Source organism: Pristis pectinata, chromosome 3, assembly GCF_009764475.1.
Source record: "Pristis pectinata isolate sPriPec2 chromosome 3, sPriPec2.1.pri, whole genome shotgun sequence".
NCBI lineage: Eukaryota > Metazoa > Chordata > Chondrichthyes > Rhinopristiformes > Pristidae > Pristis > Pristis pectinata.
The window spans coordinates 42,608,706-42,635,268 of NC_067407.1; the positions used below are offsets into that span (position 1 = coordinate 42,608,706).

At 38.0% G+C, this 26,563-nt stretch overlaps 1 protein-coding gene across 1 annotated transcript in view; it reads left to right on the forward strand.

Moving 5' to 3' along the window:
- The window catches only part of dock7 (dedicator of cytokinesis 7), a 137,597-nt gene that overhangs the window by 71,374 nt on the left and 39,660 nt on the right, over window positions 1-26,563 (forward strand). The window contains exons 22-35 of the mRNA XM_052010963.1: window positions 1,380-1,555; window positions 2,750-2,830; window positions 7,442-7,528; window positions 8,351-8,446; window positions 9,589-9,729; window positions 10,261-10,374; window positions 11,328-11,498; window positions 12,658-12,797; window positions 13,248-13,417; window positions 18,788-18,942; window positions 19,755-19,937; window positions 20,354-20,489; window positions 22,235-22,331; window positions 23,748-23,765. Coding sequence (XP_051866923.1) covers window positions 1,380-1,555; window positions 2,750-2,830; window positions 7,442-7,528; window positions 8,351-8,446; window positions 9,589-9,729; window positions 10,261-10,374; window positions 11,328-11,498; window positions 12,658-12,797; window positions 13,248-13,417; window positions 18,788-18,942; window positions 19,755-19,937; window positions 20,354-20,489; window positions 22,235-22,331; window positions 23,748-23,765 — 1,765 coding nt within the window. The remainder of the gene's footprint in view (window positions 1-1,379; window positions 1,556-2,749; window positions 2,831-7,441; window positions 7,529-8,350; window positions 8,447-9,588; window positions 9,730-10,260; window positions 10,375-11,327; window positions 11,499-12,657; window positions 12,798-13,247; window positions 13,418-18,787; window positions 18,943-19,754; window positions 19,938-20,353; window positions 20,490-22,234; window positions 22,332-23,747; window positions 23,766-26,563) is intronic.

Here is a 26,563-nt window from a genome sequence, read left to right on the forward strand (position 1 = left end):
CAGATGCCTTGGTTATGTTAGATTTAGTTTTGAGCAATGAGAAATCTTGTAGTTAAGGAACTTTAGAGAAGAGTTAACATGTAATCACAGGATGCAATTAGGAAGGCACACAAAATGTTGGCCTTCATTGCGAGAGGATTTGAGTACATGAAATTACACTGAATTTGTACTGAAAATATGTAGGGTCCTGGTAAGACTGCACTGTGTATGATTCTGTTCTCCCCATAAAAGGGCGAATATACTTGCGAGAGGGCATACAATGAAGCTTTACTGGATTGATTCCTGGGTTTGTAGGGGTTGCTCTTGAAGGAGAAATTAAACAGACTTGACCCAAACCCTCAAGTTTATAAGAGAGAGGTGAGCTCGTCGAAATACATTAGATTCTTAAGGGTCTTGACAGGGTAGATGCAGAGATGTTTCCCCTGGCTGCCGTGTCTCGAATTACTAGTCATTGTCTCAAACTGAGTTGGCCATTTGGACTGGGGGATGACATTATTTTTCTCCCAGAAGGTAAAAATCTTTGAATTCTCTTCCTAGTCTAGCTGTGGTGAATGAGTATGTTCATGACAGAAATCAATATACTTTTACATATTAAAAGGAGTCAAAGGATATAGGGTTAATGTAGGAGAATGGTGCTGAGGAAACAGATCAGCCACGATCTTTTTGAATGACCTGCCCCTTTTGATTCGTTATGTTCTTATGAGGCTGTGGCTGTACTGAACAGACATCTCAGATCTTTCCTAGGTGTCCCCAGGAAGGTAAAAACTAGGGCTTCCATTTAATAACTTAATTTGGGTCTTCTCTTGTTTGCTTTTATTTGTCACTCTTTTAGTTCCATGAATCATACAAAAGACTGGAAATTTTAATCCCCTCTTCAATTACAGTCTCTTCCAACAGGTTTTCCCAGCCCTTCCCCTCTCTCACTGGATACCCTGCCCAGGGTCTGTGTTACAAGGAGCTGATTGTCATTGTTTCATATCTCTGCAGTTGAGTGGCTGATGAGAGAGAATTGAAAGAAGTCAAAATTGCAAAACTTACTGATAAACGTGAACTAAATAGTTGATTCTGATTGAACCTAAACATAATTGGTCCTTCAGTTATTTAATAGTTCATGTAATTTTCAACAGTTCATGATTACCTCTCCTTGTATTTCCATGATGACCAACTTTTTCTTGCATTCCTGCATTGATTATGTGTTCCATTTGAAACCAAGTCCCCCAGACTGATGGTGTGTGACCTTTGTGACACGATCTGCCAAACAATGATTTATACCTTGTCTTCCATTATATTTGCCAGATTGAAGTCTCATCTTGCAGTGCATCTGAATTTAGGCTGGGCTTGCATCTGTACATTTGCTTACAATCAAATCCTTGCTGCAGGGCCTGGTGGCTGTGTGTTGGGGGGATCTATGCATTATGCTACAATGGCACGTTCAGCGGCAAGGCTGGCCAGCCTGAGCCTCAATCGATCTAGGAGTCTCAGTAACAGTAACCCTGACATCTCAGGTACTCCAGCCTCACCAGATGATGAAGTAAGGACAATTATTGGCAGCAAGGTAAACAGTTTCTTTCCCTTTATTGGCATTGATGTGTGCAATGAGGAGTTGAACTTAATGTAGGGTTAAAACTGAATTAGTTCATTATTATTTCATATGTAGATTTTGTTCCAGTGTCATAAAACTATATTTAACAATAGTTAGAATATTTGTTGTTTTTAATATCCTGCATCTAATTGATTTAGTTTTCTGGAAATACTCAGTAGGTCAAGCAGCATCTGTGGAGAGAGAAACAAAATTAATTACTCAGGTCAATGACCTTCCATCAAAACTGGGAAAAGTTAGAAATGAAACAAGTTTTAAAGTTGCAGAGAAAACAAAGGGGAGAGCTGTGATAGGGTGGAGACCAGAGGAGATCAAGTTGAGATGTTAACTCTGTTTCTCATCTCGTGTCTGCTGCCTGATTTGTTGTGTATTTCCAACTTTTTCTGTTGTATCTCATATTTCCACTGTCAATGATATTTTGTATTTGACATACTTTTTTGTTCTCTCTAACACCAGAATTTGGATTAATTAATTGCATTTGTTACCTTCTTAACTCTGTGGTTAAAATCATGTTGTGCAGTGTTAATCTATCTTAATGGAGATGTTTAAATACTTAAACAGCTTTGCAAAAAAAATCATTATTTTTCTGATGCTCCTGTTGTGTTCTGCAATTTCATCCCTCTGCTTGTTTCAATTATGAAGTTCTCCTACATCTACCCCAGTGGATCAGATTGTAATGAACTGGCTAGTTTCAGGCCATGTAGATTTGGAAAATTTGATCAGTATTCTATACTGAGTTACTGTAGCTTCTTGTAACTTATAAGTAACCTCTTGTCACTCTTTTGGGAAGAAGGCCAAAGTCAGTGCCATTTTTCTAATCATTGTCCAATGGTCCAGACTGGAAAGAGTATATGTGTGGGCATTAGAGCAGGATGCTATGTAACTCTACTTTGTTGCTCTCTCCCTTTAACTCCCACAGTCAAAATAAAGAGTGACTGTACAGATTAGAGGATTTCCCAGTTTTGTACACCAGAAACGATCAATATCTTGAGATGATGAGAGAACGATATATCTTTGTTATGATTAATCTAAGATGGGCTTCCTCAAATTTAATTTCCTTGTAAATTGTATGCTCTCAGAGAAATTCAGGGAATATCCAGCTAAATACTTTTAAATTCGCTTTTCCCTTTGCTTCGTTCACCTGCTCAGGGACTAGATCGTTCCAATTCCTGGGTTAATGCTGATGGCCCAACTGTCCCATGGAGAAGTCCCCCCAGATCAAGCACTGAAGTAATGCAGGTTGTTTCAGATGCTAATATATCTTTTTTAGGATATTATTTTGCAGCTTTTTTTTTAACTTTCTTCCATCTCTCATCCTTTGATTATTTTGTGTCCTTTGGACAAAGCCTTTGCATTTCAGTAGTGCTTGCCAATGATTAATTTATTTCTTGTAAAGTTATCAGCCAACTTTTTTTGGACCATTTTCCATAGCTTTATGCCTAAGTGCCTGTGCATGTCATTAAAATGCATGCGATACATAGTGCATTAAGACATAATTGCATATGTTTCAAATATATGTATTTTCACAGTTATGAATTTCTGGTTGTAGGCTGAGTAACGATATTTCATTGTATATTTAGTAAAATAATTTATTTTTGGCTATTAAATAACTGCAGAGTTCCCCAAAAATTTCTCTGCACTTGCAAGTGCCTCTCAACTTACTGTATTTGTACCAGTGCATGTTGGGAACGTGGTCTCAAAACTAAGTCATTTTAATGGTGTGCAACACCCTTGTTGAAATTAATTCATTTTTTTTTCTAATTATTGTCACATTAGTGACAAAAGGGTTACTGTTACTCCACCACAGCGATGCACAGCTCAAAGTGTAATCTGACATAGAACAAGCTTGAAAGAACAACAATTTTACAGTTAGCCATAGAATTACTTCAACTGAAGGGTATTAAACTATGGCTCATGCAGCATATACATTTGTCATCCATTGCCATCATTGAGGGAAAAGTCATAAAAATTGCATGATTTATTTTATCACAATATCCAGTATCTCTGCATGTTTAGAAGTGTATCATTACTGCGGTGTTTAAATATTCTCCAGTTTACAAAATACATGGAAAACTAATAGGGATGAATTCAGAAAGGCATCGCTTGTTGGCCTTGGTCAAATACTGTCTGCGAGTAGCCTACTTTATGATCACCAAAGGAGATGACACTGGACCTTGGGATGGTGCTAGAGATAAGAAGACATAAATTTCAAAATCAGTTGCAGGAAGGAGTGTGGGTTGTATGTCTACAGCCATAATTTCTGATGTGAATGTAGACCATTTGGCATGTGAGGACTAGATGTTACTTTCACAGACAGAATAGATAGTCAAGAAGCTTGTCTGATAAAATAAAAACTGAACTTCTTAAGTTGCTTTCCATGTACATTTTATTAATTTATGGAACTCAGAGTCTGATCATTGTGTGTGTTATATGGTCATTAACATGTACTTTTTCATGATTAAACCTGTTATTGGCAGCTGCGTTGGAAAATACCAAAGTACCAAATGACCCTGAAAGCTCATGTGTAAAATTCATTTTTCAAAACTGGTTTCAGTGTATTTTCATATTTATAACTTATCCTTGTAGGAAAGAAGGTTCAATTTGGATAGTTGAGCATTGTATAGAAATACATCCAAATTAGTATTCATAAACAAAGGAAATCTTCTTAATTAGTTTTCATTGGGCATCCTTGTTAATGGATTCAAAGATTACCAGGATGAAAAGAAGTAAAATAATAAAACTGAAATTAATTATTTGATAATACTAACCTGGGATTTCAAAGCCATGAAGATCCAGGATGTAATGATATCAGGAATAGGAACAAAATTTGGCCATTTCGCCTGTTAATCCTCATCTGCTATTCAGTTGAATCACAATTCCACGTTCTCGTACTCTCTCCATATCTTTTGATTCCTTTTGCATCCAGAAATCTCTCTGTCTCAGCTTCGAATGTGACTGAGCATCAATAGCCCTTAGAGTTAAATAATGCCAACAATTCATAGCAAATGAATAAAAAAAACTCTCAGTTCTAAATAGCCCACTCCTTGCCCTTGATCTGTGACCCTGGTTGAGCCAGGGGAAACAGCCTCTTCGCACCCATCCTGTCAAAGCTCTAAGCATATCGCACATTACAATCAACTGGATTATTTCTACTTTGCCTTGTCTGCTTATTAATCAATTGTGAGTCCAGTTACCCATAATACTAGTATTCATACTCCTGTGTAAAAACCCATGCGTAACTTTATCAATGCCTTTGAAAATTCACAACTAGTACATCCAACAGTTTTCCCATGTCTGTTGTGCTAGTTATGCCTGCAGAAACTTTAATATCAGGAAAATTTTGCTGATTCTGCTAATCAAACAATGATTTTCTAAATTATATGTTCCTGGTAAGAGGAAGTAAAGACTGAGACAGGTAAAAAAAAATTACAGTTTTGAAGTTCTGGTTCAGATTAAGGAATTTAGGAGGAAAGGAAAAGGTTGATACAATATATGGATATAGATGCAGAAAATACTGGAAATACTTAGCAGGTCAGGCAGCAACAGTGGAGAGGGAAACAGTTAATGTTTCAGGATGATGACCTTTCATCAGAACAGGAAATATGAGAAAGCAAGCTTATCTTAAGTTGTGGAGATGGGGAAATGTTGGAGACAAAGGGGATGTCTGTGGAACAGTGGAGACCAAGGGAATCCAGTAACACCAATGCCTGTTGTGGTGCCATCAAAAAGAAGGTGGTGAATGCCTAATCATACCAAACAATGCAGATGCTGGAAATTTGGAAAAATAAAACAGAAAATACTGGAAACAAGCAGCAGGTCAGGCAGTATTTTCAAAAGAGAAACAAAGTTAATATTTCAGGTCGAAGACCCTTTGTCAGAACTGGGAAAGAGGGAAAACAATGAGACACAAGAAACTGCAGATGCTGGGATCTGGAACAACAACCATATGCTGGAGGAACTCAGAGGGTCAAACAGCAGCTGTTAGGAGGAAGGAATTGTCAACATTTTGGATCAAACCCTGCATTAGGACTGAGAGTGGAGAGGGAAGATAGCCAGTATAAAGAGGAGAGCTGGAATAGTGAGACGGGCCTGTTGGTGATTGGTGAACTGAGGAAGGGTGAAGGATGACAGGCAGATGGAGCCAGGTAGGGGAGGGAAAGGTGTGGAGTTGGGAGGAAGAGGCGGGTGGAGGCAGACAAAAAAAAGGCAGATGGAGCCAGGTGGGATGAGGGGAGGGTGAAGGTGGAGACAGCTAGGAGGGTGATAAGCAGGACACAAAGGCTGCCAGTGTAGAAAATGATGTGAGAAGGGGACAGTTGGTGGAGATGGAGGAGCAAACCAGGAGTTGAGAAGGGAAGTGGTCTCTTTGGGATACTGAAAGAGGAGGGTAAGATGTGCCTGTTAGTGGTATTTTGTTGAAGTTGGTAGAATTTATGGATAATGGATCCTTGTTTTGAAGAATTGGGTGAGAACAGAATTGCAGTAAATGGAGCAGGTGCAGTTGAGGGCCCTGTCCTGATGGTAGAGGGGAAGTCATGGTTAAAGAAAAGGGAAGATACTTTGGATGCACTGGTATGGAAAATATCTTCATCAGAACAGTTGTGATGAAGATGGAGGAACTGGGAGAATTGAATGGAGTCCTTGCAGAAAGTAGGGTCTGAAGAGGTCAAGTCAAAACAGCCCTGGAAGTCAGTACTGAATAGAGGAGATATCTTATTGATCCTAAATGGTTCCCTGAGATGGAGGAGGAGAAATCGAGAAAGGGAGAGGAAGAATCAAAAATGGACCATGTGAAAGTGAGGGCAGGATGAAAATTCGCAGCAGAAGTACTGAAGTTTTCGATGTTTTGTAGATGCAATTCATTAGTGTACAGGATAAAGAGATGAGGGATTGAAACAAGTAAAATTCCACATATCCTACAAAGAGTCTGGGTGACCACTTTGCAGACCGTCACTTTTCAGTCTGCAAGCATGACCCTGGCCTTCTCTTCCCCTGTCACTATCATGCTTTATCCCACTCCCAGTCTGACCTCTGTGTTTGGCCTCTTATACCGCTCCAGCGAAGCCCAATATAGGCTGGAGGAACAGCATCTCGCCTTCTGTTACAGCCCTCAGGACTCAATATTGAATTCAGCAATTTCAGCTAACCAACCTTTCCTGCAGTGTCAGAACTGGCCAAGTCCAATCTGTGGTTGAACACCTGCAATATTAATTCAGTTTATGCTACCTCACCTGCTGAGTATTTCTTTCTTACTTCACATTTCCGGTAGCTGCCATGTTCAGCACCTTATAGTTCCACCTTTATTCTTTTGCCTCTTTTCTGTCAATATGTATGGGGGATGAGGGAAAAGGAATGAATATCAATTTTTTTTTTCTCTTTTAAAAAAAATACTGCTTATTGGATCTATTTGAACCAAGAGAGAAAGAATGAAATTAAGCAGTTTGACACAGTGAGGTAGATGATAGACCCAACCCAGACATACATGGAAAATGATGAAGCAATGTTTAGTTGTGTATTGGTGGGGAATTTATACAAAAAGTACTCTGTCTTGATTTTCCAACCCCTTAAAAGTTGATTAACATTTTCAATTAAAAAATCTTGTGCAAAACAATTGTTAGGTCTTAATACACAATTCAAGGCCTTGATCTGCTGTCATTTCAGTTTCAGGGATAAATAACATTGATAACCCATTGTGGATGTGAAATTACAATCACTTACTTAAGGGTGTAATTTGATTGCAGCCATTCTATGCTTCCAACTCTTGTGTGTTTAAATTAATACATTCATTTGTGCCACATCTTCCATCACCAATCTGTTACCAACATTCATTCCACTCCATAGGCCATGGATCGAAGTAATCGCATGTCATCGCATACCGAGAGTACAAGTTTCTTACAAACGTTAACGGGACGATTACCAACTAAGAAGGTAGTGCATGGTACTATTGTGTGAGCCACATAAGGAATGTTGGATAAATCTACTCCAGGAAGTCTTGAACATTGTCTCTAATTCTTCTTTCTCAGATTTAGGAGATTGCAATTCAGACCTAGATCAAGTTAGGCTTTGTGGGAGAATTTGTTGCAGAATCTATGGGCTAGAGTGTGCATACCCAGTTTGTGGTGTTACCCAATGCCTAGTTGTCACAGTGAGTGTCACAGTAATCACCCAGCTTGCTTTAGCTTGATTCCCTTCATATAGAATTGCAGACAGCTTTAAGTATAATAGTTTTTAAAAAAGCTGATAGCAGGTAGGATGACTTCATGTTGCATTTGCACCTTGTTATTAATATTTCAACATATTCTGAACAAATGGATATTTGTAGGATATCATAGATGCAGTTAATTATTAACAGCGAAAAAATCTGTGTGACATTCCATTGAACTTTTTTTACATTTGTAGCAGAGGGTGATACATTTGATTCCCAAGGGATTTAAGTTTGCAATAGGGGTTATTGAAATTTGTTCAGAAAACCCCAATAATTAAATATCATCCTCTGCAATAGGAGAGATTTTACTTTAAAATCTGGGGGTGGGGGGTGGGGGAGGGGGTATGATTTCTTATGGTATTTTTTCCTCTCAAACCATAGTTTCATCCTGGATCTGCTGTGAAATGGCTGATCTCTGTAGTAAAGTCACCATCTGGTTGTAAATGGTTGAGATCTGGCAGCATTAGTACATTACACCTTATTTTAAAATAGCATGTTGGAGGAAGTTCTAATGCTTACTGTGTTGTGTGACTTGTGTGACCCAGCTATTGCACGAGGAGCTAGCCCTGCAGTGGGTCGTGAGCAGTGGGAGTGTGCGTGAATCTGCCATCCATCAAGCCTGGTTCTTCTTTGAGTTAATGGTGAGTAAAATCGAGCCCAAGCAAGATCTCTGTGGAAAACTAGATCTAAGTTTTAAAATTCAAATTCTGCTCATGAATGCTGAAGAGTTCATTCTTAGTTGAAGTAAATTTTGTGTGGTGGATCTTATTCTGGATTTTGTAGATCTCAGTTTTGAAAGAACCCATGATGCTTTCCTCCACCTTAATCAGAATTTTCTCATTTGCAAACCACCTTGATGCTCCAATTCAGGTTCCATTTGTCTTAACCAAATGTAAAAAACTTAGGTGAGCATGAAACATACCAAAAACCTAATTTTTCAATTAAAAAATATCATGTTTAATTGAAAAATTAGGGTTTTGGTGTGTTTTTGGTATTAGAGATACCATGGAAAAATGGACTTGTCACCATACAGCACAGATACAGGCCCTTTGGCCCGTCATGTCCATGCTAAAAATCGAGAATCCATCTTTATTAATCCCATATACCAGCACTAGGAATATAGCCTTCTATTAAGCCTTGGCGATTCAAGTCCTTGTCTGGATATTTCTTATGTTTGTACGGTTCTGTGCTTCCACCACCCCACTCAGGCAGTACATTCCAGATTTCAATCCCCCTCTTGGTGAAAAGATATTTCCTCAGATCCTCTTCATGGCCCCCACACTAAACGTATGCCCTCTAGTTTTAGACACACTATTTTCCTTCAAGACTATCCAATTGACTTTTGCAAGATTGTGACAGATCTTGACAAAGTGCCTATAGGTAAATTGTCTTATTCCACATTTAATTATCAAGGAACTAATTAATAAGGAAAAGGAATTTTTCTTCTCTCTTGCAATTGCTTCAAAGAATTAGTAAGGCAGTGGAATAAGTTTCAAGGGAAGCTAATGGAAGTGGATAATGTAAGTACATTAAGAAAACAAATATATGTGTTTTTGATGAGGAAGCTAATTGAAAAATAGAGGTAAATGAGTTTGAAATAGATTTAAAAAAAGGAGACTTTTAGATCCAAATAGTTTTTTTCCTGATTCCAAAATTTAAGTTTCCCATTATGTCGCATGGCACTCAATGTACAGGGCCCAAAGTATCCTGAAAATTCTTCTTTTAAAATCATTAATATATATCTAGGAGTAATGCTATATTTAATGTGTTGTTTATTGAACAGGTAAAAAGCATGGTACACCATTTATATTTTTCTGACAAACTTGATATCCCGAGAAAAGCTCGATTTCCAGAGAGATTCATGGATGACATTGCTGCGCTGGTTAGCATGATTGCAGGTGATATAGTTACAAGATTTCAGAAGGTAATGACTCAATTCATTCTTATTTTAGTTTTCAGTTGCTTGAATGTATGGATGTGATAGAACCAAATTTAATTCTTGGTCTGTGTTGCCTTGACTGATCTCAGTCAGGTCATTGGAAAGTTTACAGGCTAAGGAGAGGAAGAGCAAAATATAATTTCTGTTTGTCAAGTTCTAGGTGAAAGTAGGGCAACAACATAATTTGAGTTTGGTTATGATTGCACACCCAGCTTTTCATGGTTGAGCGGGCATGATGAATGGCTGTATTGGATGCAGAATACTGAATGCTGGCTAGATGAGGAAGTGCCTGCAGGAGTGGAGGGAAATTTGCAAGAACAGTAAGAAAAGGATAGGAATGGCAGATAATCTAGCATAAGAATTAGGAAAAAGGAAGTTTTCTCTTTTGGCTGAGTGCTGGGTTATAGTGACAGATTTTCACTGCACTTTGGGATATGTCCTCTATCAGTATTATTTTCTAAATTAAGAGTTGCGGAAGAATGCTGATGGTGCAACTAATTAATCCTTTATTTCTAGGATATAGAACTGATTGAGAGACTAAACATCAGTCTTGCATTTTTTCTCAACGACCTGTTTTCGGTGATGGATCGTGGCTTTGTCTTTTCTCTAATCAAAACCTATTGGAAGCAGGTATTGAAAATGATGATTACTAACCTTTTGTGTTTGACCTATGGTCCAAAGGGTAAAATTTGGTAGTAATGCAATACCTACTAGAAAAATTACAGATTCGTTCCTTCTTCCATGAATACCTTATGACATGAACCAAGACAGCAGTTAACTTTGGTTCCATATGACTTGTTAGTGCTGATCCTACTGAATTGAAATAGAAATGTTCCTGCTCAACCACCCATGAACTTTCTTAGCCAATGTAAGCAGAAAACTTTAAAGTAAACATTTGGATGAAGAAAATCAAATTGCCCAGGGAACAGCTGCTTTGTTATTAAGTTATCATTACAGAAGGCATTACTTTTTAAGAAATATAATTTTAACATGGATTTTAAATATTATTTAGTTAGATTAAAAGAAAAAAATAAATTGCATTATAGCAAACCATCCTTTCATGTTTCCATCTGAAAATCATTCTATGAAATATATTAACTGTTGGCAAATGCTGAAGCATGGTTGACAATTCACGCACATCCAAGTTCAGTCAGACACAGAAATATATTCTTGGTGACATTGATAATATGTTGCACAGTTTATTTATTTTGATTGTTGACATGCATCCTTTGAGTTTGTAGTTTTACGGTAGTGTAGCAGTTAGTGTAATGCTATTACAGCGCCAATGACCTGGGTTCAATTCCCATCACTGTCTGTAAGGAGTTTGTACGTTCTCCCCATGTCTGCGTGGGTTTCCTCCGGGTGCTCCGGTTTCCTCCCGCATTCCAAAGATGTACAGGTTAGGAAGTTGTGGGCATGCTATGTTGGCACCAGAAGCGTGGCAACACTTGCGGGCTGCCCCCAGAACATGCTATGCAAAAGATGCATTTCACTGTGTTTTTCGATGTACATGTGACTAATAAAAATATCTTATTTTTATTTTTATTTAAAAAATTATATTTGCTGTTTATCTGTTTCTGCAGGTTTCTTCAAAGCTTTATGCATTGCAGACACCAAGTATGCTTGTATCCCTGAGATTAGACTTCCTGCGGATTGTCTGCAGTCATGAACATTATGTCACACTGAATTTACCATGCAGCCTCCTCACGCCTCCATCCTCTCCATCCCCCTCCGTGTCCTCTGCAACTAGTCAGGTAGAATTCCTCATTGGCAATTGATTTGAAAACTTTTTAAAAAGCATCACTCAAGGTAGTAGACAGGAGATCATTGGATAAGATTATTGAATAAGATTATTCAAAATGATTAGGGATGTGGAATTAGAGGTAAGTAGGTAAAGTGGATTGAAAATAGATTGGTAGAGAGGAAAAGGAATTGGAGATAAGGGCATTGTCTCAGAATGGTTGGACCTGTGTCGTGCTGTCTCACAGAATTCTGCTGTGAGACCACTGTAGTTATATCAATACCTTTAAGTATAAGGTTAATGGCAGTAGGCTTTGGATTTGCAGATGATACTGTAGACCACATGAACATTTAATGAGAAGTCAATAAAATGCTTGGATGACAAAAAAAAAGTTTGAAATCATTGAATTAATGTGAGATTGTAAATTTGGAAATTAAGGATAAGTAATGTATAGTGGAATGATGTAGAAGAGAAGAGAGGTTTGAAGTTCAGGTTCACAACATGTTAAAAGGGGCACTTCACATAGATAAGGTCTTAAAAATGTAATGGATAACCGTGGTTTATTGAAAAATAAAGATCAGAAGACATAAAAGACAATTCCTATAAAAATTTAACTAAAAGGTAAGGTAGGGGTGTGTCTTTTTTGTGATTTACCCTTCTGGAAGGGTGTTGAGGAATTTGGGTAAAAGGTGGATTTCATTGAGATGCTGTATAAGAAAATAGAATTTTTTTCTTAGAACATATTACAGAAATTATTCAGTAGAGTTGTTCAAAATTATGAAAGAATGAGAATGATTAGGAAGAACAAAGTGCTTCCAGCAAATGAGTGAAGTAGATCTGATGAAAAATGGACATAATTAGATACAAGATATTTTAAACAGAGGGCGGGAGAATATTTCACTCTCAGATTTGAAAAGCAATGGAGTTCTGCTATATTCAAGATCAAAAGATGCTTCAGAGAAAGTGGAAATAAATAGAAATGGGAACAAGGCAAATAAATGCTTTTTTTGAAGGACATAAATAAATGTATCTGGCTGAAAGACCTGTCTGCTTATAATTCATTCTAGAAAAAAAACATAGCAAACCATAGAAAACCTACAGCACAATACAGGCCCTTTGGCCCACAAAGTTGTGCTGAACATGTCCCTACTCTATTCTGTTTGATTTTCCAGAGCTCTGGATTTTCTACAATTGTTCAAGACCAGAAGATTGCAAATATGTTTGAGTTATCGGTGCCATTCCGCCAACAGCATTATCTGGCAGGACTTGTGCTCACTGAGTTAGCACTTATTCTAGACCCAGAGGCAGAGGGGTGAGTTGGAAAAATATACGTGTTCACAGAATGTTTGCAGAGAGGTTGCTATTACATGTAGCTACATGTGTCAAAGAAAATGTTCTTTTCAGGAGCAGTGGGGGAGTAGTGTACAATTTCATTTCTGCACTAGGTACCAAACCTAGTGCTCTGGAAGGATTTTGATTATAGTTCCATAATGAGCTCTTCCTGACTGTTATATCTTCGAGTCAGTTGTCTTGAATTCATCTTCAACTGATGGTGCTAAAAATGACATCTTGTAGTAACTACATGTTCTATTTCATTTCTGAAACCCCAAATTTCAGAAGCAAATTTATTTTTGAAGTGATCTTTGTGGGATAATGTGTTCATAATTTTGTACAATGGCATCCCTGCCTCTGTAACAAATCTGTCTCTTTAATGAGCATGTGTGGTTTGGATAATCTTTCCCAATAATCTGACATTTTGCAGCTTGTTTGGATTACACAAGAAGGTTGTCAGTGTTGTTCATAACTTGCTGTCGAGTCATGATTCAGATCCTCGGTATGCTGATCCAGATGTGAAAGCTCGTGTGGCAATGTTATACTTACCACTGATCGGCATCATTATGGAGACTGTACCACAGCTGTATGATTTCACAGGTAACTTAATCTTTTGCTGCATCACTTTGTAACTGTAGAGAACATCTTTGGAGCTTTGGTACATAGAATAGGGAGATGTCAGAATTTGAGAAACAATGTAGAAGGATTGCTTCCACTCTTTGGCCCATGTAACAAGTCTATTAGGAATAATCCAGCTCATCCCCTACCACCTCCCTGTCACCCTGTAACTTTTTTCCTTTCAAATATTTGTACAGCTCCCTTTTGAAGCCTACAATTGACGTCGTACATTCCAGACTCTAAGTACTTGCTCCTTACAAGAGTTTTTCCTCATGTTCTTTTTGGTCCTTTTGACAGTCTTCTACATTCTACATCCCTCCACCAATGGGAACGGTTTTCATCTATTCTGCTAATAGCCTTCTCATTTTAAGTACCTACAGCAGATTCCCTCACAATCTCCTCTGCTCCAAGGACGAAAACCCTGGCTTCTCCAGTGTATCCACATGACTGAACTCCCTCTTCACTAGAATTATTTTATCTCTGCTCTCCCCTCTCTTGAAGCCTTTACATCTTTCCTAAAGTGAGCTATCCAGAGCTGGGCTCAATACTCCAGTTGTGGCTGAGCCAGTGTTTTATTAAGGTTTACTATGATTTCCTTGTGCTTGTACTCAGTGTTCTATTAAAAAAGCCCGTGACCCTGTATCATTTTTTTTAGCCACTTTCTCACATGCTCTGTCACTCTTAGTAATCAGTGCACATGGACTCCAGGATCTCTGTTCTTGTTGTTTTAGAATTCTGCCCTCTGGTTTATATTTCTAATTCTAATATCTGATTCTTCCAGCCAAAACCTAATATTTCACATTTCTCAGCATTAAATCTCATCTGCCACCTATCTCTGCCCTTTTGACCATCCTTGGAAGTCCATTACTATCCTCTTCATTGTTCACAATCTCTCCAAGTTTTGTGCCATTTGCAGATTTGGGAATTGTGTCCTATAAAAAGTCCAAATCATATATGTCAAGAAAGCAATGGTCTAGAACGGACTCCCAGGGAACTCCACTCTAAATTTCCTCATTTCCAACAAAGACGATCACTGGTACTCTGTTTCCTGTTTTAAAATGTCTTTCAGACTTCTGTGCATACCACATTAACCCCATTACCCTCATTCACCCTGTCTTTTGCTTCATCAAAAAGTTAAACATGTTTTGCCTTTAATAAATCCTTTTTGTCATTCTCTAGCCAGTGCATGCGTGTTCAAATTATTGTTAAGTCTGTTTCTGGTTATTGTTTCTCGAACTTTCCCCACCTTTGGGGTTAAGCTGACTGGTCTGCAGTTACTCGGTTTTTCCTCATACACTTTCTTGAACAAAGGTGTGATGTTTGTAGTTTTCAAGTCCACGGGTAGCCTTGAACCTTTACATGCTTGAAGATGATGGCCAGGACCTCTTCAGTTTCCTCCTTTACTCGGCATCCTTTTATCCACTTACTGTGCAGCTAGTCTTTCTAATACTTCCTCCTCGATAACCTTTAGCCTATCCACCATCTCAGCAACATCTGCCTTTGTTGAGTCTCCAGTAGCGTCATCTTCCTTGGTGAAGATCGATATGAAATTCTCCTTTAGTACTTCAGCCTTGCTCTCTGCTTCTGTCAGGGGATTCTCTTTTTGGTCTTTGACCAGTCTCACCTCTCCTCTTACAACACTTTTCCCATTTTCTTGCCAATGGAAAAGTTCTGGATTCTCTTTTAATCTTTCCTGCCTTTTCTCACGTTCTCTTTTTGCCTCTCTAACTTCATGTTTTACTTTCCCTCTGTAACAAGGCTGGTTCTCACCTGTGTCCAAAACCTAGCATCTATTATATGCTTTTTTTTTCTGCTCTACTCCCAATATTTTTGGTCATCCAGAGAGCCCTGGCTTTAATTTCCCTACACTGCTCCCACATTAGAATGTGTTTACGTCACAGCTTAAACATCTCTAACTTAAAGGCTTCCCGTTGTTCAACTAGAGTTTTGATTCCAGTTTATCTGGGCCAGATCTGTTATCATCCCATTCAAATTGTATCTTCTCTAATTGACGATTTTTATCTTGAAGTGGACTGTATTTTTTTCCATAGTTATTCTAAAATGTTAGGATATTATGGTCATTGTGTTTTAGGCATTCCTCCTCTGACACCCTCCCCACCTGGCCAAGCTCATTTCTCAGAACCCAAGTGCAGCAAATGTCACCTTCTTTGTAAACCCAGAAATATACTGATCAAGAAACTTCTCTTAATCGCATTATTCTCCATAATCCCACTCTCCAGCATTTCTTCCCTTCCTTATCTTTCCCGAACACCTTGTATCCAGGAATATTTAGAATCCATTAAAACCTTTTTTTTTAAGTGGTTCTCTGTTATTGCCACATCATAATCCCACATGGTTAATTCCTGCAGCTCACAAACCGTTTTTAGTGCACCTCTTAAGCTTACATATGAACACTGCAATGCTAACTTGAATCTTTTTGTATTTTCCCTTAGTTTAGTCCAGTCTAGGTACTTCCTATTTTTGCTTTTATCTCTACCAATCCTTTTGGCCCCATTTTCTCTTTTGCAATGCTCCCAAGCCAAAATGTTTGAAAATGATGTTTCAGCTTCTGTCATAATCCCATGTGTACAACCAGTGAGAAGTGAAAGGTTATATCCATTTAACTTTGTTTTACTGTCTGTGAGAATTATTAAATGTGATTGGCTGTTCAATGAAATCACAGCTGTGGCTCTGTGTGGCCTGACAGCAATGAGTGGTGGATAGGGGAAAGTCCATGTCGCAGAGATTGCTCAATATTTTTGGCTAGATCTTTTTGAGATCACCAGAGAGTGCTGTCATTTCACTACTGGCTACATAATTCATACCTGTATTTTCAGTAAGTGAAAGGTAAAAATGTTGTTCTTAACTTTTATCCAAAATCAGAATCAGGTTTATTATCACTGTCTTATATGACATGAAATTTGGTGTTTTGCGGCGGTAGTACAGTGTTAAGACATAAAAAGCTATGATTTTGAAAATAAATAAATAGTGCAAAAAAAAGGAACAATGAGGTAGTTTAATGGACTGTTCAGAAATCTGATGGCAGAGGGGAAGAAGCTCATATTCTATTTGAATCTCATTTTCATTACACAATAGCAACCGGTAGTATTTTTCATATCCTTTCATTATTTTCATGAAAAAGGGAATGATTTTTCGTCAAAGTGATCATTTTAACTGATTTTGGTCACTATTGCAATTATTAATGCAGTTGAAGATGGAATAAGTTACTGCTGTTCTCATTTAAAATCCTTATCCATGGCACCCCTAAGAACATCAGGCTTGCTCAAATAGTCTGCTGTCTGCATTGTCAAAGCATACCTGGTGAAGCACTAGCATCTGTGCAAATATGATGCAGCTGGATACCTTGTTTTTTTAGTTCTGAACAGGCTATTTTTATGAATGGAAAAGCTTATTTGCAACCTACATTCTGAAAATTCATTCAAAAATTTTGCATCAAAATAAATTTTATTAAAAAAATGCTTAGAGATAATTTTCACTTGGAATCATGAAAACTATTCAAGCCTCTTCCTCCTCTATCCTTTGACCAAAAAAGTGAAAGAAAGCAAGAAAACATTATGAGCGTGAACCCTATTACAAGTAGATTTAAAAAAAAATTTCTAAATTTTTATTTACAGCATGGTAACAGGCCCTTCCAGCCCAACGAGTCCGCGCTGCCCATTTTAAACCCAAATTAACCTACCCGTACTTTGGAATATGGGAGGAAACCGGAGCACCCGGAGGAAACCCACACAGACACGGGAGAACGTACAAACTCCTTACAGATAGCGATGGGAATCGAACCCCAATTGCTGGCGCTGTAGTAGCGTCACGCTAGATGAAAGAAAATGAGCAAGATACAAAATAAACTCTGCAAATGCAGTAAAATCAAAAGATGGATACAGAAGAAAAGACCACAATTGCAGCCAAGCTCATTTAGCCAAAATAAATCTTCCCCATCATAGTGTCTGATTCACCCTCTAACTTATTTAAAAGTTTCAACATAAAATAAATATTGATTGCCGTGATCTAAGGAATGTAGTCATGTTTTTGAGAAAAACGGGTTCAGTCATTGGTTACTTACAAAAGATCTAATGCTCAGGGTAGTTTGGGAGATGCACTGTTATATTGTGGCAGGAAGTATTTAATGGTCAACAAAATAGGTATTGTATAATGTGGAATCTGTTTGATGATATTTACAAAAAAAGAAATCTTTCTCTTTTTGTAAGCATTTCATGAATTCTTGTTCTCTCTCTCTCTCTCTCTCTCTCTCTCTCGCTCTCTCTGACTTCCACTCTTTTTAATCTCAGATATATCTTTTCATTGTGATTTCTATAATTCTCCTTTTTGTGCTCATTTACTTCCTCTGTCTTCCATCCTGTCAACCACCCAATCTCTCTGGCTCACTTTTTCTCAAACTGTCCTTTTACACCTGGATTCGATGTCCAAATCCAACCTGAATTTATACGAAAGTCCTTTTTGTATAGGAGGTGAAATTTGCTGTTGGCAGTTCCATTTGTAGTTGTCTTGAGATTGCCCATGAGGAGGCCAGATTCACCGATGGGAAATTAAAAATGTTACGCTGGCCACACATGAGATTCTCTTCCAAAGCTGAAGTTAATGCCCATTATTAGAGGAGAAGAAGCATTACTTTACATCTAATCTGAGGACAAATTATTCAGCAATGTTGACAAAGGGTGTCTTAAATTGGAAGTTCTTTGTTCCCACCACTGAGATTCCTCAACATGGGGTTAAAAAAAAGCCCATTTCTGATGAAAAAATGTCACACTGCAATGTTAACTCCATTTTTCTCAATCCTCAGATGCTGCCTACCCTGCTGAGTATTTCCAGCATCTTCTGTTTTCTGACTTCCAGCATCAGCAGACTTTTGCTTATCGAAAATTATACTTTGAGCATTAAAAAAAGAGTGGTAAATGAATAAATGGATCAATTCTAATCCATTCAGAAGGCTGTGGAGTCTACTTACAGGGGGCATCAGGGTGTTTGGAAGAAGATTTGATCACCCAAGTAATTCTTACTTAGCTGTGTTTAACTGGTGAATTGGTCTGACAACCACCAACCTACCTGTGTAGGAAGTTAATTATGCATCTCTCGAGCTTTCCTAATTTACCAGAGAAAGTAATTATAAACATTTTAGAAAATTTAAACTATCTTTTGGGTCATAAAATCACTTCAGGTGGAGAGTAACTGTTTCAGAAAATGTAAACATTAGCCTTTAAAGCAACATTATCAATAAGTATGTTTTTTTGAGAATGACCATTTGATGATAACATTTCAAGCATCATGTAAGATATTATTTTTCCTCCCTATCTTGCTCTGTCTCCCTTTTTCAAGAATCCCAAAATCAGCGAGGACGACCTAACGTTGTAACTGCAGATGATTATGAGACTGAGAGCAGCAGTATGATCAATCAAACTGTTGCCATGGCAATCGCAGGAGCATCTGTCCCTCAGCTTTCTCGACCAAGCAGTTTCCTGCTGACATCTGGGGTAATGCAAACCTTTACTACTTAAGTGCCTAAAAGAGGGGCTATGGCTCATAGAGAAAGAAAAGAAGAGAAAGTTGGATAGGTCAATAGTGGTTAAGTAAGTTTTACAAGTTTCTATACTTAATCAGGAAGGAATCACTATGAATATAAAGGACACCACAATCTTGATAACTTGTAAAAGAATCAGGGAAGGTGATGCAGCAGTAATCAATTTTAATGTAGTGAAGAAAGACAAGTAGGACAATGTACTTGCGATACCTTTTCTGACTTTAAGCCATGCCGAAGCACTTTGCAGCCTATTAAATAGCTTTTGAGTGTTTCAGTGAGGGAATGTGGCTGCTTATTTGCAGACGAAAGTTCCATAATCAGCAGTAAAATGAGTAATCAAATAATTTGTTTTAGGGACGTAAGCTGAGAAATTGATTTAACCCAGGACATTGGAAAAGCTTGCCTGAGGGTGTCATTGAATCTTTTATGTTCAGTTTAGGGGGTGGACATATTTGTAGTTGAGCATCCAATGCAATAGAGAGCACCTCGACTGCAACTCTTCCTCTCTATTGCACTGAAATATCAGTCTGAATTATGTGCGGAAATCTTGGAACAAAAAACCTTCCAATTGAAAGGAGAAAGTGTTAAGAGGCCAGTCCCTCACAGAATAGAAAATTTAGATTATCTGTGAACCTAATGTAGTAGTGAAAGAATAATGGCCCATGAAAAAAGTAGATATTCTTCAATAACATAGAATGTCAGTAATTGCTTTATGGCACAAAGTTAGAATTCAAATAACTAAGCCTTAACTTTGATTTGTTTTAGAGTGGACGACAGTATACAACCTTCTCTGCAGAATCAAGCCGCAGTTTGCTGATTTGTCTTCTCTGGGTTTTGAAGAATGCAGATGATGTGGTTTTGCAGAAGTGGTTTGCGGATCTCTCTGTCCTTCAACTAAACCGCTTGTTGGACTTGATGTATCTTTGTGTGTCCTGTTTTGAGTACAAGGTATGGTAGTCAAAATGGCTAAATTTCCTGATTTTGCTAATATTTTTATAGACCAAATATTTAATCAGCCATGAGACAGCAGTAACGATTTTACAGTTGGTTTCAATATATTTCTGTGACAGGTTAATGCAGAGCTCTAAGTCCTGCTTCTTTACTGCTGTTTAGTGCTTTTTTCTACAGTCTTTATGTGTATATTTGTCAGAAGAGGACAGAATTGAGCTTTTTTGAGATCTCTTCTTAGTCAAATGCCCTCCAAACTTTCTTGTCCCTACTCACAAAGGAGTAATGCCATCTTGGAGGTAGGGTATTGGAGAGATGAAGTGAATTAAATCCCGGGTATAAAGAAGTACCATAATATTTGTACACATCAGTTTTAAAAGTTACTGAACTGTCTATTTTGTGTCAAATTGTAACAGGGCAAGAAAGCCTTTGAGCGAATGAACAGTCTCACATTCAAAAAATCGAAAGACATGAAAGCAAAACTTGAAGAAGCAATTCTGGGAAGCATTGGAGCTCGGCAGGAAATGGTTCGTCGCAGCAGAGGCCAATTAGGTATTTTCAATCTGTTCACCCATGCCACCATGTTTGCAACTATCTGTTTGTAAGATACCAGTTTCTGCCGTTAATGTGTTCTTGGCACCTTTCTCCAGTCACATCTCATTTCACATGAATTCTAGATGAATGGGTCGTTGATGCTTACCATATGTAATTACTCTCTTAACCATAACACTCAACGTTTCATATCATCTACTTTTTCTACCATGCACTGCTGCATGCTTACTACAAATTATTCCAACATAGTTGGTTCAATCTGGATTGTCATTGCATTTCACAAACTCTTTTTAATTAATTTCTTCAGCCAAAATTGCTTTTTCCTCTCCAAGAACAAGTCATGAAAATTAAATGTGGGTGCCAGCCACTTTTTTTCTGACCTTGTTTTCCAACCATATTTCTTTCCAACCTTTTTTTTAGTTTACTGAGTTTTGAATATTTACAACTTCCACTTTTCTGATTTCGAAATATCTTTTTAGCAAGAGCCCTGACTTCATCCATTCACCAAATGGATTTCCTTTTTTCAAAATAGGGCTTTGAGTTGGCTTTTGCAGAGGTCAGCAAACTACCAGTGGTCACTGCCGTCTTCCAAGAAAGGGTACACACAATAACCTACTGATTTTTGTGGTGAGAGCTTTTCCCTCATCCAATATTGTTTGCTGCTAGCCATCACTTTAAAAGAAATCCAGGCACCCATCAGTAATTATGTCCACAGATTGACGGGTCATCCAATCACACAAAAAAATTTTCATGAGCAGCAAAGCAAAAAGAAAAAAAGCACCATTTTAGTTAATTTTGTAAGCAATTTACAGAGATGAAATAAAGGTTGGAACATATTATGGTAGAAGCTAAACTATCAAAAATTCCATTTAAAATAAAATTTCTTTAAAAATCTATCATATTTTGCAATATTTGATAGGATCATAGAAATCTATGGTACATCGGCCCACTGTGGTCATGTTGGAGATATGAGGGAATCACAAATTTGCACATACTTTATTTTAGCTTTATAGAATTTGCTAAGCAGTAATTGTGGTTGGTATGAGCACTGGTACAGATCACTGAGACTTTTTATAGGCATGCCAACCACAGTTACTTATTTGTGCAACACAGAATAACATTTTTATGGTATTTTGTAATAAGACCAGCTGTAAATTAAATTCACATCATTTGGAGTGATTGCTTTTGGCTTTACTGTGGATGGCTGCAAAAGAACAACCCAAGTAGGAGGGTGGAATTACTGGCAGCACCTTTGAGATTTATACATTACTATGCTTGTATGAAAATATTAAAAGTTGCTGTCAGTTTTATGATTTTGTGATGGTGAATGCCAATTGTGCCATCATCAGTACTTCCATAAAATTCAGCCCTATGTTATATCTCATCGTATAACAGCACAGAAGAAGACCCAGTGGCTCATTAGGTCCATCCCATCTCCTGGCGAGCAATCCCCTTGGCCCCATTTCCCCTCTCTTTATTTCCCTGTACATATTGGGTCTCACACATGCCCATCAACTCCCTTTTTGATTACTTTTACCATTAACCTACTCGATGGGGTAATTTACAGGAATCAATTAACCTACTTACATCTTTATAGTTATAAAAGCCTGACAATACAAAGGTGATAAACACATTTTTAAAATGGTAATTAAAAAGCTTTAAGGAAATACTTTTAACCATATGCCATGTCCCTTTAAGCACCAGCTATAAGGAAGTTACTTTAATGTTTTATGCTTCAAATGCAGAGCGAAGTCCATCTGGGAGTGCATTTGGAAGTCAAGAAAATCTGAGGTGGAGGAAGGATATGACCCACTGGCGCCAAAACAGTGAAAAGCTTGATAAGTGCGTTGAGTATAATGAGGTTAATACTGTAAAGAGGATGGAAAGATTGAATTGTTGTCATAATAGTAAAAATGGAGAAACAGGATGGATTGACAGTACGTAAAACAGTTGTTAATTTTAAACCATTTCTAGTGCTACCTGTTTTAACAGGCTTCTGGTGCCGGATGAGACCAACTGACTCCAATACCAACTGATGTGAGCCAGCACTGCATTCCAGAAGATAGTCTGAATTGCAGTGCACGGGTACATTGGTCTGTCTGGTTAAGAGACCCTATCCTGCCAAATGGATTTGGTAGACCAAGAGGTCATTTGATTAAAAACCCACAGTCAAGAGAAATGGCTCTGTTTTCCTCTGAGACTTGAAGTTCCATTTTAATGCATACTGAGAATATTTTCACTGCACTCTTGTAGAAGTGCTCTTTATTTTGTAGATAATTTTATGCCAGGAACACTGCAACCATTCTCAATGACCAAACCAAGAAAGGAGGATTTCCAACAAAAAACCTGTATTTTCACTCTGTTTTACTAATAATCAACTCTTGGTAAAACGAGCATGCATAAACATCAGGTCAGGGAAGGATTAGGCTCAGACATGGTGACTTACATGGTCAAACAGCCCTCCAAACTCTTTCGTTTAAATTTTTATAAACAGAGTGGATGCATTGAAGAATCTGGATAGAAAGTACCAGCAGAATCTTATTTTAGCATTAAAGCAGCTCTTTTTCCAGATAAAATAGTTTAATTTTGTGGGATATTCCAACAGACATTATGACCTTTTATGTTTTCCCCTCTCTCAAAATCATTGATTCATGCTAAAGTGTGACTCCCTGAGTGTCTGCAGTCCACTCACCCCTTATCCATGTAGCATTTCTGTTTATGTGTCAGCAGGCTGTTCAGCTAACTGAAAGAATAGCTGCTGTGCCTGACACTTTCTTCACCTGGCATTCGTGGGTACTCACAATCCACCAGGATTCATTACCTTAACAGTGCTTTGGTTGGTGGATTATTTAATTAAGGTCCTCTGTTCTGAAGGTATGGGGTCAGGAGCAAGGTGGCAAACATTGCTGGAGGGTCGAAAGTGATATTTGTAAGAAAGACTCTGATTGGACAAGCTCAACAGACCAAATGCTCTAATGTCCTTCTTCACATATTTCAATGCCCATGTTAAGGCCAGCGATAGTCTGCGCTGTTTCTGACCTGCCTAGTTTATTGGTTCATTAAAGTCAGGAATGGAATATGGGACCTGCCCAGTCTGAATGGCTCAGTACCACAATGTCAGTGGCTTTAACCAGCTGAGTTGCTAGGTGCGATTCTGGTTTAGTATTCTTGGTTGTTAAGATTGCTCTTATTCTTTCTCACTGCCTATATCCTAACCCACAGCTGTAATTATTTCTTCACATGTGCTGTTTGTTAAAGAAGCCAGAAATCTGTCAGGTATGGTAACACTGGCTGCTGCTTCCATCCCTGCTTCAGCATAACATGGGTGAAAAAATCAAAACATTGATTTACAACTGGGATGAAATTAAGTTCTGTTTTGTGCACACATCTGCTTGATATATACATAGTGTGTGCTTGTGTGTGTGTGAGAGAGAGTAATCATTTTGTCCTGAGATCATTAACAAAAACCATTTCTGTATCTAAAATTCAAAAATTGCAAGATCCTGTTAAGTGCCAGAAGGAACACTTTATAAATTAGTCTCCATCTTCTAAAAACGTTCATTGTAGTTGCAGAAGCCAGTGTTATTATTTTCAGTTTTATCAAGAAAAATTGCTTATCTGTAATGATGTTCAGCTCTTTTGTCAAATCCTTCTCCATTTCAAATTCAGTGGTGTGCAGAAGTTTGGCTAATCCAACTGGATATATTAAAGTGATGCTTCTTGCCAGGGGTTCGATGTAGTACAAAAATATGGACCAAAGAGAATAGGACCATTTCAACCTGGGGAGCATGTGGAAGCTGACTGATGAAGCCACCTCTCTACCCCTGTAGTGGGGAAGCTGTATTTGGTGGTGGCACATCCCAAGATCTCCATCCAAAAGGCTGTCCAGCCAGAAGTAATGGATTTGCATGTGGGCAGAGATCTTGGCTCCATATTTCCTAATACTAACTGTTGAAACCTAGATGTTAGGAATGTCCACTTGGCTGAAATACTGAAGGAAGGATAACTGACCTATTTTGGAAATGTACTCCAGAAAGAACCAGGAAGAGAAGAGATGACATTGAGATAAAAATAAGGGAAGGTATGCAGTATGAAGTGACAGAATGAAAAAATATTTTCTGAATATTATTCTGAAATTGTGACTTCACCTTTTGGAAGTGCTTATTCATAATCCTATACATGCCCAGTGCCAACCAAAAAGACAGATCTGTTCCTTTATGACACCAATAAAGTGAAAAAAAGAGTCCCCTCCCTGATGTTGGCATATCTCTCCCTGCTGGTCCTGCAGTGGCATGTCTGATGAAGCATCAAGGTTGCAAATTACTCATCACTGTTCCATAATGCTTCCCGTTGTAACTCAAGCATGCTATTGGAACAAAATACTGTAGTTAGCCTCAAACAAAAATATAAAATGTTGGAAACCCACAATAGATCAGGAAGATTCAGTGGAGAGAAAGAGGTTGAAGTCTTTCATCAGAATTAGGAAACAGAAAATGAGTTAGTTTTACAATGCAAAAAGGGTTGGGGAAGGATGGAAAGGACAAAGGGAGCATCTCTGAGAGAGTGAGGACAGGGTTGTTGTGGAGATAAGTTTTAGATGGAATTATTCCAGTTGATGGGTCAATATGGACAGTGAGAGAGAGCGTAAACAGAGGATGGAAACACATCTAACATACCTACTCTGATATCCTAAATTATCTAGTTGGTAGGTTAATGAGAGCAGTTAAAGAAGATTGAACCATATTCTCTCTCGTTAAATGTTCTCATTAATCTATTATCCAGGTTCTCTCCTTCTAATTGCCTCGCCCTTTGTGAGATACTCCCTTTGACCTCTACATCCCTTCCACTCTCACTGCAACTTAAAACTAACTTGTTTTCTCTCTTTCTCAATTCCAACAAAAGCTTTTCAACCTGAAATTTTAACTCTTATTTCTCTTTCTGCAGATGCTGCCAGATCTGCTGAGTGTTTCCAGTATTTTTTTGTTTTTGTTTCCTATTTCCAGCATCTGTCATTTATTTTGAATACATTTAACCTGTCGGTAGCATTTTTTTTATTTTTTAGTTGAAGGTGGGTGTCGCTGTATTGGTGAGTTGCTGTTGTGTACTTGATACTGCAGCCATCCTGTGATGATCATGGTTTAGGGAGAGAATGTTTTGATAGAAGCTGGAGTACAAATTAAGCAGGCTGGGATGGTATAGAGCTTCTTGAGTGTATTGAAGTAGCACTCATCTGGGCAAACAGAGAGCATTCCATCAACTTCTGACTTGCCTTATGGTGGAAAAGACAAATCACTCAATATAGGATACCCAGCTTTTGATCTTTGCTTGTAGTCTCAACATTTGTGTAGCTGGTCTAGTTATGTTTCTAGTCCATGATGACCCCAAGCCCCGACGCTCCTTACAATGTTGTTGCGCAAGAGGTGCGGAATGCTAATAAGTATCAAAGGAAAGTACTTAGACTCTTATTTGGGAATGTCATTGCATGAACTTATGTTGAACGATGGTAACCTTCCACTAATCAGTCCATGCCTAACAGTTGTCCAAGCCAACTTCATAATGCAATGAACTTCTTCCTTATCTGAGGAATCGTGAATTTCCATTCACGATTCCTCAGATAAGGAAGAAGTTCATTGCATTATGAAGTTGGCTTGGACAACGGACTGAATTCTGACTTTATGATGAAGGCAAGGTCATTGACAATGGCGTAATGGTTTCCTGTTCTGATATTCTAGGTTTGAGGAAACTGGTCTCTAGTTACTATAATTTTCTTTCTTTATGCGAGATATATTTACATCCAATGGATTCCCATTGACTTCAATTTACCAGGATTCTTTAATACCACAGTTAGTTAAATGGCACTTTAGTATCAAGAGCATTCACTATTGTTTCACTAACAATGGAATTTGTTCAGTTGCACGATACAGCTCCCATTGTCCCACATTTGTCCTGTTTATATTGCTGGGTGGGTTTGGCAATGGTGGGAAAAATGTGCAGTTAATCAAAATGACTATCCTGGCGAATTTGCAATCCTACATGAGAGGTTACTTTTGCTGTTGTCATAAAATAATGGTCAT